At 35.3% G+C, this 14,975-nt stretch overlaps 1 protein-coding gene across 3 annotated transcripts in view; it reads left to right on the top strand.

The window, feature by feature from the left end:
• Positions 1 to 14,975, top strand: part of LOC111063741 (WD repeat-containing protein 91) — a 117,371-nt gene that overhangs the window by 44,579 nt on the left and 57,817 nt on the right. For all 3 annotated transcript variants that reach the window (XM_039434098.1, XM_039434107.1, XM_039434096.1), the window contains exons 8-10: positions 195 to 354; positions 8,949 to 9,070; positions 11,265 to 11,438. In XM_039434098.1, coding sequence (XP_039290032.1) covers positions 195 to 354; positions 8,949 to 9,070; positions 11,265 to 11,438 — 456 coding nt within the window. The remainder of the gene's footprint in view (positions 1 to 194; positions 355 to 8,948; positions 9,071 to 11,264; positions 11,439 to 14,975) is intronic.

Raw genomic sequence — 14,975 nt, forward strand, 5'->3', positions numbered from 1 at the left:
ACATACTCAACGTTACAGCATGTCATCCTGCTGGTTCCTTTTTCATACCAGAACCAGTACATCTAAACGCTACAACCCATCGGAGTACGGTATTTTGATTGCACCTCGACGTCCAACTCTAAAATATTGACGAAGAAGACGTTGCACTATCAGCCATCAAACTCATCTTGAACATGATTTTTTTTTGTTAACAGCTCGGATGGTAGCCATAATTCGTCAAAGAGATCGGCGTCGTTGGATGCTAGATCTCGGGTTCGTGGCAGTGGATCGGTTCGTGACAATTCATTGGATAATTTAGACAGGAGGCCTGTCAAACAGTCCAATAGACATGACAACTATCTCCTTCTCAGCCAGGTGAGACTATTGGACTCTGAGCAGACTTTTAGGCTGAACTCACACTACCTCGACTCGAATCGTACGACTCCAGTCGAGGATACTGCAGTTTCTCGACCTTACGACCTTACTGGTCTGAAAGTGTCACCATTTGAAAACACATGCTGCGTCGAGAGGAGACTAGAGTCGCAGTCTCTACTCGACTTGAGTCGCGTAAGTGTGAGTTGAGCCTTACTAGACTTTCAACAATGTTTAGTCAAGATGTTCATAGCTTTCCTAGCTTTTATCTGAACTGATAGTTTGTCTGATTTTTATATTTGAAGAAAATTAATTTAAAAAATCGGATGCTGCTTAAAATTGAATGTGAATGATTAAGTTTGCTCATTTTTTCCATTGAGGTTACAGCTACTAGAAAGCAAGGATTTGATTCATTTAAATAATCTTATTTTCCCTTCATGAGGGAATGCATTTTTTCAACAGAATGCTGTACTTTCGTCTTAAACAATAAAAATTTCATCTTAATTCAATTTTATCTGATCATAGAAATGATGAGATTTTCTATTTTATCGATTTGTATGAAATTGATTTTTTAGTTGAGATTTCTTCAATTTTATTTCATCTTACCTTACCTAAAAAAATCTATTCATTTTATATATCCATAATAAGGAAATTGACATATTTTTATACAATTATTGTATTTATTGTACTTCAAACTCATAGAAATTGAAAAATTGTGATTTGAGAGAAATAACTAACAATATACACGCTCCCACATTTTTGAGAATGATACGCATTGCAATTTATACAGGGTGTCCCACAAAGGTTGTAACAGCCTTCGACCATAGATTCTACACAACATTACTGACAAAAAATGTTCAGTAAACTTTTTTCCTATTAACCTTAGTTTTCGAGATATATCGATTTTTCGATATTTTCAGAATATGCCTACTTCCGGTCATTAAATACTCAATATCTCGAAAACTACTGGTCGAATTTCAATTTCAAGGGTATAGTTGGAAAGAAAAAACCATTTCAAACAAGATTAATGTAATTTTATCTGTTGTTAGATATTCTGTAGTTTTTTATTAGGGCTTAAACTTTAAAAAATGCCATTCTTCAAATTCAAAGTCAAATTTCAAACCGATTTTTCTCCGGGTAATTATAGTGGTTTCAATATTTCAAAAACTTTTCCATTTCATAAGCTTTAGAATTAGTATAAATTCGAAAAGGTAAGTTCCATGATGAAGTGTTCAAAACTGCTAATATTTGGAATGAATACCTTCAAAATGAGGAAATTCACAAACAGCATGCATCAAGTGGTGATCCTAAAGGGGTGATATCACCTGATTTATCTCTGACAATATTCACAAGTTTTAACCCTTCTACTACCAACGTTTTTCACATACACGAAATACCAAGTGGGGTAACTGGGTTACCCCAACAAGATTTCTGTTTTATATAATTATTCTATATTTTTTCCATTAATTCATCTATGAAATGAATTACAAAATCTTTCAATATAATTATATATTTCAATAGAGCACTGCGCTACACGGTTAGTTGAGTGAATGGATTGCTCCGTAAGTTTTTGACAAATTAAGTATGTTAAGTTGAAAAACGAATTTATAAAGTGTGTTATCGTAGTTCAAGTATGAATTGTGATACTATTCCTGAACATCCGTTTCAAAAATCGTAAGTAGTTACCGTAGTTTTGTTGAAAGCATAAACATTCTCCACAGAGACGCCATTTTCCCGACGCCGGCATTCTATTACATTTCTACGACAGCAGCTATTTTTAGCGTAGTCAGAGATAAGGGGTCGAGTACAGGCGACCTTGACAGCGAACTAGGCAGTGACAGCGAGTCGATTTCGCCGGCTAGTATCGAAGTGTCATGCAGTGGATCGATTGTTGACATCGGAATCGATTTCTACTCAAGTATCGCTTCATCTTCATCCAAGTCTGGGTTGTAACGGCTCGACCCTCAGGAGAGGGCGGCGTAATTGAGTGTTGTGCATCTTTAGTCCAACAATTCCGTTGGATCGGCAGCTCATCCCCAGATAGGACTGAGGTGTAGTCGGTAATTTGCGTAAATTTCGTCGATGGAGTTTTCATAAGTCAAGTAGAGTAAGTTATTACCGTAACTAACAAACCGCTGTACGCAATGACGCAGATTGAGGATAAATTAGATCAAATTCTAGGAAAACTACAGAAGCTAGATGATTTGGATGAGAAGGTCGACAAATTGAATAGTTCTCTTCGAAAAGAAATAGATGAGATTAAAGTTGAAATCTCCCGCCTAAAGCAAGAAAGTTCGAATAAGGACAGACGAAATGAAGAAAGAGATAGGAAGTTTAACTTGTTGCTTTTCGGTGTTGGAAGTAAAGAGCTTTTCACTATGAATCAAGAAGTAATAAACATTTTGCGGTTTCTGGTTCCTGATTTCAACGGGAATTTCATCAGAGAATTGTGGAAAACAGGAATAAGGAGAACTCACCTATTATTGTGAAATTCAATTCACTCATAACGAAGAACACGATATTGAGAGGAAAAAGAAAGCTTCAAGAAAAACAAGAATTTAAAAATATTCAAATCAAGGAGGACTTTTCAGTTGAGACAAGGGCTATCAGGAAGGAATTATTCCCACACCTTTTGAGTTTAAAAAAGAAGGAAGGAAAGTTTTCATGATTGGAGATAAGTTGAAGGTTGATGGTACCCTTCTTTCCCTGGAGGAATTGCAAAAGCAAGAGTCAAACTCCTCTAAGCGAGCGAGAAGTGAAGAGGCATCACCGAGTCCAAAACAAGGAGAATGCAAGGAATCCCGTGATCGTCAGACAAAGAAGAAGGGGAAAAAGTCCAATGAAAACAGCCTTGAAAGATTCCTAACAAAAAATATTGATAAAACTAAAGAAGAAGACCGTCAAAACGAGCAATCGGAAGCAAAACGCAAGGAGGATTCAAGATCAGAAGAAACAGAAGAACAGGATGAATAGGAAAATGTGGAAACCAGGCTACCAACCAACAAAAACAAGAGAACAATATCTAAAGTAAGGAATTCAGGAAATAGTTATTCCCCAGAACGACTGGTCATCAAGGGGAATCAAGACCAAAACCTCTCAGGTTTAATTATAGGCACACTCAATGTAAGAACACTCAAGACAGAAGATCGACTCATCGAACTAGAGGAAGCATTGAAGGAATCTAGCATTGATATCCTTGGTATAGCAGAAGTAAGGAGACACTCCGAAAAAATAATTGAAAGGAGCAGTGGATTCATTTTCTACCATTTTGGTGAAACACCAGGTCATAAAGGTGTTGGATTCCTTGTTAGAAAGGAGTTGAAGACGAAAATCGTAGAGTTCAAAGGTATATCCGAAAGAATAGCATTGCTGAAGTTGAAAACTCAGGGAAAACTGTTATATATTTACCAATTTTATGCTCGTACTTCAATGGCTGAGGAAGCTGAGCACAAATCATTTTACAATTCACTCACCGCAGCTCTAAGCAGGGAAAGAAACAATTGGAAACATATAACTTTGATTATTGGTGACTTCAACAGTCAGGTGGGAAAGCAGGAAGAGGGTGAGAGGCTTACAGTAGAGAAATATGGCTATGGGACAAGGAACGAAGCTGGACAAAGACTGGTGGATTTCTGTCAAGAGCAAGGATTAAGAATAGTTAATACATTCTTCAAGAAACGAGCTGGTAAGAAGTGGACTTGGATTTCACCAAATCAATTGTTTAAAAATGAAATAGATTATGTGCTGACTAGGCACAATGGAATTGTGAAGCAGTTTGAGGTTTCAGGGAGTCTGAAATTTTATACAGATCACAGACTCATATCCATTGAATTGACAAAAGATTGCTTCAAAAGGAGGCCAAAAAGAGAATGGAATGAAGAAGTAGTAGGGAATATTTTCAAAGCAAATGAACAAGGACAATTTGAATTAGAATTGCAGAATTGGCGTGAACAAAGAGGTGTATGTCTAAAAGAGAGCTACAATAGATTGGAAAGCATCATAAAAAATGCTTTTGAACCTATAATAAGTACAAAGATGAGGAAAATAACCAATGAAACTAAAGAATTGATTGTTAAAAGAGAAGAAATGAAGAAGAAAAAGAACAAAAGTTTCCATGAACGAATTGAGTTTCATACGCTTTGCAAATTAGCAAGATACCATATTAGAAAGGATATTAGGACATTTGAAGACAGAATTATAAAAAATGTATTGGACACCAGTGGATCAACGAAATTGAGAAAACAATTGTTTGACGGTAAAGAATGGAAAGTTGGAGTCAAAGATAGACGTGGCAGGATTGTAAGGAATAGGAAAGGTATTTCTGAAAATGCTACTGAATTCTTCAGAGAGCTATATCGGGACACATCTGAGAGCGCTGTTGTATTGGAGCAGATTAATTTGCAGGAAGAAGTACCAACAATTGAAGAAAGTGACCTGAAGACAGTTGTAAGTACTTTGAAAAGCAATACCATGGCAGGAGGCGATAGGATAACAAACGAGATGCTGAAAGTACTGTACTCGATCTCTTCAGAAACAATAATCAGTCTGTTTGATAGAATCTTCAGTGAACATTCGGTACCTCAGCAGTGGAAAACATCAGACATAATTCTACTGTTCAAGAAAGGAGATCAATACGACATCAACAACTATCGACCAATAAGCATTTCATCTTGTTTCGGGAAACTCTTCATGAAAATGCTACAATATCGCCTACAACCAATTATGAATGAGCGTCAACCAGTCGAGCAGGCGGGATTTCGAAGTGGATTCTCAACGATTGACTATCTTCAAGCAGTTAGTCAACTCATAGAAAAATGTGAGGAATTCAATATAGGTGTCTACTTGGCCTTTATTGATTATAAAAAGGCATTTGATAGTTTGAAACATGCATTCCTCTTCACGTCGCTTGAAATGATTCCAGCAACCTTCTTAAATATAATAAAGGACGTATATAACAATAGTACAGCACGAGTAATATCAGATTCACCAGGAGAGATCTTCAGCGTGCAGAAAGGTGTGAAACAGGGTGACCCACTCTCGCCGTCTCTCTTCAATGCCGCTCTACAAAACATTTTTAGTGGTCTCAAGTGGGATAGGTATGGTTTGAATATCCAAGGACAATATCTAAATCATTTACGTTTTGCGGATGACATTGTTCTCATCGCCAAATCTCCATTGGAACTAAAAATCATGATAACCAGCTTGGCTGCTGAAAGTGAGAAAGCGGGGCTCATTATAAATCCAGGGAAAACACATCTCATGACTAATAGGGAAACAGTAGACATAACACTTGATGGCTGTTCATTGAATTGGTCAAGAGAGATTATTTATCTAGGACAACTGATTGCTTTCACTGACAGAACCGACAAAGAAGTGAAACGTAGGTGTGCAATTGCATGGAGGAAATATTGGTCATTGAAAAGTATTCTCAAGAATAAGGAGATTAGTACTGTTAAGAAGACACAGATATTAAAGACTTGTGTTTTTCCCGCGCTTATTTACGGCTCCCAAACCTGGGCGTTAAAGAAAGCAGTACTACAGAAAATAGCAAGAACTCAAACAGCGATGGAAAGAAGTATACTGAACGTAAGGAGGCTAGATAGAGTTAGGAATACATCCATCAAGGCGATAGCAAAATTGGACGATGTACTGAAGACTATCAAGACTCTGAAGTGGAAGTGGGCAGGTCACGTCGCTAGATTGGAGGATGGCAGGTGGACGAAGAGTCTAACTTTGTGGAAGCCCAGCTGGAGGAGAAGGAAAATTGGACGACAGCGATTCAGATGGGAAGACGACATTGTGAAAGTGACTGGGGATAGGTGGGCAGTGTATGCAAAAGATAGAGATAGATGGAGGAACCTGGGAGAGGCCTATGTCCAATAGAGGACCTGGTTTCCACAAATAAAATGATAAGAACATTTTTGCATTTTCTTTTTTTTTAATCTTGTATACTAATAATGGAGTTTGGACTATTTGAAAAAAAGCTTGCTAATTCAGTAATGTTATTTAATATTTTCAGTTTAGCAAAGATGTTCATTCTTTCTACATATTATTTTGTATTATTGTATAGTGTTGGGAACCAATAAAGGCTTCTATTATTATTATTATATTTCAATAAAAAATAAATTTCTTTTGTTGAAAAATATGTTTTCAATCAAAAACTGACAGGACAAAAAAATTGAGCATTCTATCATATAGATGTAGGGGAAATGTTGTCAAATAATTAATGGCTATAGAGAAGCAATTTTTTCAAATTTAGATTTTAAGTGATCATTATGAATCAGGTTTGGCAAAAAAATGATAATTGAACATTAAATTTATATCTTATGTATTCCGATAATAGATGGAATATACCAAAAAATTGCATGACATGGAATACCAAGCGGGGTAATAGAGTTACCCCAAGGATAAATCTGCTAATAATTGAAAAATAAGAGGAATGAAATGATTTTATGAGAAAAAACAACTAAAGTGATATGTTTTTAACAAGTACTCAATGTTTCAATGAAATACGTCAACATTATCTACAAAAAAATGGACAAAATGTGGGTTGGGGTAATCCAATTACCCCGCTTGGTAGTAGAAGGGTTAACCAACATTTCAACATTCTACAATGATATGACTTTTCCAATAGCTTGCATTATTTCCTGTACCATAAATCCTGAATAAAATAACAATAAGTGTATGTTTCAGCCAATTTTCAGTATACTTTTCAGTTAATTGGCATGATATGTATCAACTTTGTCTAGTAGAGAAGTGTTCCCGTTCATTATCATGAAATTTATCATGATTGAGTACTTGAACATGTTATGTATGGAGAGTGTGGATGCAATTCAAGAGAGGCAGAGAGAGTATACAGGAGACGTTTTCCTAACCGAAAACACCCATCTCATAACACGTTTTCAAGATTGACAGATGTCAAGATAGTAAGGGTCTAGGATCAGTTTCAAGGTACGAGAAGCCCATCTTAATTTCTGAAGCTTTTGAGAATCTTATTATAAAGTATTTCGAGCAGAATCCTTGATCCAGCATCCGGTGGGCAGCTGGGATGTTGGATGTTTCAAGAATAGTTCAAAGAATATAGAAGAAGAATAACTTTCGACCATTTCATGATACCCAGTTTAAGAGTTGAATGAACCTGATACTGTTTCAAGGATGCAGTTTTGCCGTTGGATCTTAGCACAAGAATGTGATTCAAACATTTTATTGACAGCACAGATAAAAGTACGTTCACAAGAACTGGTGCTGTAAATTTCCACAATACACATACATGGACCTTTTATTTTCCCTGCAAGAATAAATGGTGAAGTTTATATGGAATTTTTGGTCAATGAGCTTCACGAATTGATGGAAGACGTGCCTCTCAATTTGAGGCAGAATATGTGTCTCCAGTTGGATGGATGCCTCCCTCATTATGCTAGAAACGTCCGTGGGTGGCTTGATAACAATTATGCTGGGCGGTGGATTGGCCGAGATGGACCCGTAAGTTGGCCACCACGCTCACTTGATCTTATAGCCTCTAGACTCTAATAGACTTTGGGGGTTGTGAAAAGTAAAGTTTACAGAGAACCTGTAGAGACCAGGGAGGATCTGATTCTCAGAATTCGATTGACGTTTAAATTAATGAAGACACGGCCCAACGAAGCTTGATGAAACGCAGCAGAAGTTGCATAAACATAAATGGAGGCTATTTTGAATTCCTGTAAGCAGTGAGCATGATATGTAACTTGATTACCATCTGAATGATTGTCATTAGTTTTTTTAATTCTGTCATTCATCTATTTTGAATTATTATTCTATGAATAAATTTTGTTGGATCTTGTAAAATTGTATGATTAATATTTTATATAGGATTCAGGCTATGTACTACAGAAAATAATGCAATAATCAGGTGATTTCACCCTTTTAGGATCACCACTTGATGCATGTACATTCCAGATATTAGCAGTTTTGAACACTTCATCATGGAACTTACCTTTTCGAATTTATACTCATTCGGAAACTTATGAAATGGAAAAGTTTTTGAAATATTGAAACCACTATTATAATTACCCGGAGAAAAATAGAGAAAAATCTGTTTGAAATTTGACTTTGAATTTGAAGAATAGCATTTTTTAAAGATTAAGCCCGATTAAAAAACTACAAAATATCTAACAACAGATAAAATTACATTAATCTTGTTTGAAATGTTTTTCTCTTTGCAACAATACCCTTGAAATTGAAATTCGACCAGTAGTTTTCCAGTTATTGAGTATTTAATGACCGGAAGTAGGCATATTCTGAAAATATCGAAAAATCGATATATCTCGAAAACTAAGGTCGATAGGAAAAAAGTTTACTGGAAATTTTTTGTCAGAAATGTCGAGTAGAATCTATGGTCAACGGCTGTTACAACCTTGGTGGGACACTCTGTATATACTAAACGATTCAATACGTATTCGCTGTTGCACAGCATCTAAACTTATTCTTGTACTCAGATTATATTATTATTATAATCTTCGTAAATCACAAAACATCACTGTCCCATCTAGTAGCTGGTTTTCATATAGAATTCAATCCTAGATTCGTTTGATTTGAATGAAGTTTCTTGGTTTCAGGAGGAAATGAATGAGCACCACGCCCCTGTAACCCAATGCAGGTTCAGTGCTTGTGGTTCCATAGTGGCGAGCTCTGATAATGATGGAGTCATCAAAATATGGTCCCCTGCTCCTGCTCCAAAGTAATAATCTTTTATGTCTATTTTATAACACTATTTTCTTTGTATTGAATTCATGACTTTCCTTCAACTCCTATACATTTAATGTAACAACAATAAATAAGATACATAATACACATACACAATACACAAGCTCCCAAGTAACTACATGCATTTTCTAGTAGCCTCATCCACTGAAAATACCTGGTACAAATTCAAAATAATCTATCAATTTCTATGTATATTTCATCTATTACATGAAATTCAAGAGATGAATTATAGTTTCGAGTTTCCCTGTTTTCTATTTTGAAATATTTCTAATGATTTGTGTATGTACAAATCACCAAATTTGTATTCCAATTTAAAAGAACTCATTTATCTTCTCTTTCCTTACACATCAGTTGAGCATTTTCAGACTTCAGTCTTATGATAATAAGAATACTCTTTCCTCTCTTGATGATTGAAATTTAGGTCAGCACATTCTGCCCTAAGTTTATCTATTCATATAATACGAACATTTGTGAATTTTGCTGTTAGTTGACATTGGTCAACTTCCAAATTGGTCAATTTGGTAAATTCCAAAATGTTGCTAACATAAGTAGTAATGTTAAGAAATGAGTGATGAAAGTGAAGTTCTTCACTATCTATATTCTTATTTTACATCAATCTCCACAACTCGAACGCTTTTTCTTGTAAATCGATGAAATGAGCAATAAGTTCTTTTCTCTAGGCACTTGAGACTATCACTCTTTTTCTAGAGACCATCACAAAAAGTGGATATTGCAATGCCAATAGCTTTTCATGGATTAAATTACATCAATATTTATTTCAAGTAGTATATTACAAATAAAACCAATGTTTTCAATCAATTAACCCTAGTTAATCTCACTAAGGTGTAGTTATAGTGGCGGCGCGTAGTCAATTTATGTGGTTGGACTCAGGGCTAATAAAGACTTTTGAACAATTAAATTGCGTCATAGCAGTCAGGTATTATAAATAAAAGCTATAATGTAATGGAAACAAACATTGAAGACTAATAAAGACCTTGACCTGGTTCTGATTGGCTACTGGATTAGTGCAGTAGAGAATGGTCTCTATACAGCGCAGATGAAACTCATCGATGCCAGTATCTACACTCATTCTTGGTGCATCACATTATCACAATAATTAATATTACTTTAAACAAAAACCAGTAAATAAATATTTGATTGAATAATATATATATCAAATGGAAACAACCCCATACCTTGGGTATGCTTTGGATATTGTACCACAAAAGTGGATATTTGGATTAATTTGGATACTGGCCCTAATTCTTTCATTTGCTTTTTAACTTTTAATGGCTAAGTAAACACTTTTTTAAATGAATTATTTACTTCGTTCAATGTCATTGTTCTCTGTCTTTTAATTCACTAATACACACTTATCTAAGAAACATACTGAACTTACCAAACCTATACACTCCACTAAACTTCTATGTTCAATTATTACTGAATTGTATTACAAAATAATATTAATATCAATTAACTGTTTAATATTATATACACAATAATGTATATATAGTAATTTTAAACATTAATACACATTTCACTGAACACTGAACTACCGCGAGCGCATTCCGATTCATAACTGATAACTGAGAGGTGAAAAGTCTGATATTGTTGACTCATTAGTGACCTCTTTGGCCATATTATTAGCAACAACAATAAAGCGAATTATTCAAAAAAATCAAATGAATAGCTGATACGTGATGAGTTCTCAGGGGACAGGACTGAGTAGATTGATACGGGACACGGGCTCAACAGTAAAGACGCTCAATGAACGTATCTTTCTCAGTTACCTCTAGATTTTCTCTTTTAAGGTACTGAGAGAATTTCAACCGCAGCTATTCGAAGACTCGAAGAGAAAAACAAAACAATCCCTACACAGATGGCTTGGCTACTCAATCGGCGGGCAAATCAATATTCTTGCCTCACGAATTGCGATGTTTTCTTAGAAAAAATGAATTATTTATAATTGCTCAAACATAATAAATTATAATGTAGATATGGATGTATAAAAATAAAATAATATTTTTCTTCTCCGTCACTATTGTGGATTATTTTCAAGTAGATAATTAGTTGAGATGACTGAATATGACTAGTGTGGTTGTGGATTATTTCCAAGAAAATAATTTGCATGAATAATACTCAAATGTTCACTTTGGTTGATGTTTCAGAATGTTATCCGTATCAGTCCTGAAATCTCCAGTCACATCTTTAGCTTGGGTTACTAGGAATGAGAGGTATTTCCTTTCAGGTACTAAAAATGGTATTATTCGCCTTCATGATTCCAAAGAAAGTAAAGTCATTTGGGATACTACCAATGATAAGACTTTCATGAGAGATGGCAGGTAAGACTTATCAAATTCATTCCGCCGTTTACTAAAGTGTTATTGTAAAAGTAATCGGATTAATTTAGGATTCACCTAGATTAATATAGGCTATCATTTATTGCATAAATAGTAGTAAGACTCAGAATAACTTAATCATGATTTAAAATCTTGAATCTTTAAAAGTACTGAATCATTAACTTTTCGACTATAGCAATATTACCCTTCACACATTACCAGGGCAGGGATTCTTTGCTTGATTATATTGACTGAGAACTGTCTCAATGTTAAAATTGAAATTGAATGTTTATTTCACTAATATATAATTCATAATCATTTATTTATTTCATTATTTGCATTGTAATCTTGGATTTTTTCGAGCTTTGTTTTAACTTCTAATACCGGGGCACCGAGCTTCGCTCGTTACTTTTAGTCATAAACCTACTATGTTCCAAATTTCGTGAAAATCGTTAAAGCCGTTTTTCGAGATCCATTGAACATAAATAAACAGATATAAACATACATAAATTGCTCGCTTAATATAATAGGATAACAGTGGGTTAGTCAGGTTCTGATGTTCAAAAACAAACTTAACACTAAACTTTGAAAACAATTATACAGGGCTCTTATACAGGGTTGGGTAAAGAAGTATAAATAATTTGGAATAACAATTACACACTCATTTGTGAACGAAATTCAACAAATTTCTTCCAGTGTGTACCTTAAACGTTGTCAATTTGTTAATTTTGAGAGAGGAAAATATTGTAGTGTTATTAATTACGTTGGAGAAATAGCATCTGTAAAATGGCGTCCGTTCTTGTTCAAATAGTCCTATAGAATACTCCTATTCTTCTCAATTATTTAAATTTGTTGTTTCTTTTTTCATTGAGATTTTGTGATTTGGATTATTATCATTCTATTTTCCCAATGAGATATATTGTTTGTACTTTTATCTATCTATCTATCTATCTATCATTCACTCATTAATAATCTACTGAAACAAATACGTTCAAATTTGGCAGGTTTGTTCAGTTAGCCTTCTAGAAGTGCACTAAGCACGGATTTGGTAAAATTTTAAAGATACGCCCCAAATCTGCGTTTTCTCAGCTTTTTCATAAACTAATCGGCAAAAAATGTTCAAATTTGGTATAGCAGTTCACCAAGGGTCTGAAAATTTTTGCATTAAGAGGACTTCAGAATATTACGCCCAAAATAGGCGGTTCTACTGCGTTTTCCTAGCGTTTTTCTGCATTTCTCATATTTTTCAATAACCAATTGAGAGAAAATGTTCAAATTTTGTACAGTTGTTCAGCTAGGGTAAAGACATTTTTCAGATTTCTTCAGAAGACATCTCAATTAGCGGGATTTTCAGCGTTTTCCAGTATTTTCTGCGACTTCTCATTTCTTTCAAAAAATGTTCAAATTTGGTAAACAGGTTCATCTGAGATGTTCAAATGTTGTATTGAAAGGGCTTTGGAATAACGCCATAACATTCACCCAAAATCTGCGTTCTAGCTTTTTCAATAACAGATTGACAGAAAACATTCAAATTTAGTTCAAAGGTTTAGAAATTTTGCGAGAAGAGGACTTCGATATTTTTTCGAATATACTCCCAAAAACGGCGTTTTCTGTGTATTCTCACTTTTTTAAATTATTGATAGAAAATATTTATTCAAATTTGATACAAAGGTTTAGCTGAGATGGCAAAATATTTTATCAGAAGGGCTTTGAAATAGTCCACGGCCAAAATAGGGGTTTTAAAGCGTTTTCACAGCTTTTACAAGACCAAATTGCCAGAAAACATTCAAATTAGGAACAGAGGTTCAGATAGGGTCTAAATATCTTATGTTGAGAGGACTTTAATACTTTGCCGAAGTTACGCTCAAAATTGTCTTTTTTTTATTCTTCAGCTTTTTCATCATCTTATAGACACAAATCGTTCACATTTGGTACATAGGTCCGTCTAATTTTTTTTTTGGTTTTGGCGTAGGTTTTTCGAGGGTTTTCAGGAACAAATGAATTCGAAAGTGTACACAGTTTTACCTGAATAATGGTGGTGCTCAGGCAGCCCTCAAGGCTCTTGACTCCAATAAAATAAAGTCTTAATTGGTGTGGGAGTGCCACAAAACATTCAGCAGGCTTGCCACACGCAACTCTCTGCATCTTGGTTCCCAAGGGTACCTGGCCATGTAGGCATAGAAGGTAACGAGCGTGCAGATGAGCTTGCTAAGCGGTACTCCAGTATGCCAGATCCAAGCTGTGGCATAAGCAAAACAACTGCCTTCCATACAATAAGTAAATAGTCCAGGGACTTACATCACCAGCAATGGCAGGGTCAAGCACTTGGAAAAAGGCTGCTGGCAGACGCAAGCCCTCGCTTCACCAGCTGGCTGGTGAGTCAGGTCAAGCAGTTGATTGCCCTGATAACTGGACACAGCCACTTCAGGAAACATCCCCACAAAATTTGACTCAGAAATGAAAGCTAGATGTGTAGGCTTTTTAATCAGTCTGAAGAGACTGCCAAACATATCATACTGGATTGCGAAAGACTTGAGACTAGAAGAAGGGCTCTGTTTGGCTGCAAGCAACCAGGTGAGGAATGGGATGTTAGTGTAGGGAAAAAACTCCTGGACCTTGTAAAGGACACAGGAGTTGTTTTGCCTAACTAACATACTTGGGACACAATAAGCTTCGGTTGACGTGTGAGGTTCTTTGAACCTTTGGATCTTTGAATCCGTCCCTTCAAAAACATAAACATAATGGTGGTGTTAAATTGGAGGGTTTCTTTTCTCAAGATTTTCATTGAGTTTTCAATGCTTTATTTACATTTCTCTAGTAAATTCATAGTAGAGAGGGTTAGATATGGATGTTTGTTAATTTCTCCACATCACTCCTTTTTCAAATTTCAAAGAACTATTAGAATAATTCTCGTTATATCTTAATAAAGTCTCCAATCAAGAAATAACGAAATATTCATTAATTATGATACAAATAAAGATTTTTGCAATCCTACACTACATAATTCAAAGAGTCTCTTTTGACTTGTTGACGGAAGGAAACAAGTTCAAATGGAAACTGCTGATCCTATTCTGGATGATCCAGCCGGGACTCCAGGGGGGGTCTCGCCTCGCTCGCCTGCCGGCGGCTAGTATTTTATATTGTTATAATGTAAAATAGAGTTGAGCGTAGGAAAGGGCCAACTGCGCCCTAACATCGCTCTCTAGGGAAAATAAAGGAAGTCATTTTATTCTACAGACGTTATGTGAAGTCCCGTTCAAGAGATAACCTTGCCTTATCTGTCGTGGATGAAATACTGATTGATAAAGATTGGAGCTTTCGTTTAGTAATTATTGTTGTTCTTGTAGCAATGGTGAATAATTGACCGTTTGGTGTGGAATTACTAAAACTTTATTGTTGGCCCTTACATTTCTCGAGAAAACGTCCCTGTCAATATTCAGATCGTTATCTAAGACTGCTGCATGATTTTTCTGCCACAATTGAGAATATTGATAACATATCAACCTCAATAGTGAATCGTTCTATCGTGTCATACATCAA

Source organism: Nilaparvata lugens, chromosome 1, assembly GCF_014356525.2.
Source record: "Nilaparvata lugens isolate BPH chromosome 1, ASM1435652v1, whole genome shotgun sequence".
In the NCBI taxonomy this organism is placed as follows: Eukaryota; Metazoa; Arthropoda; class Insecta; order Hemiptera; family Delphacidae; genus Nilaparvata; species Nilaparvata lugens.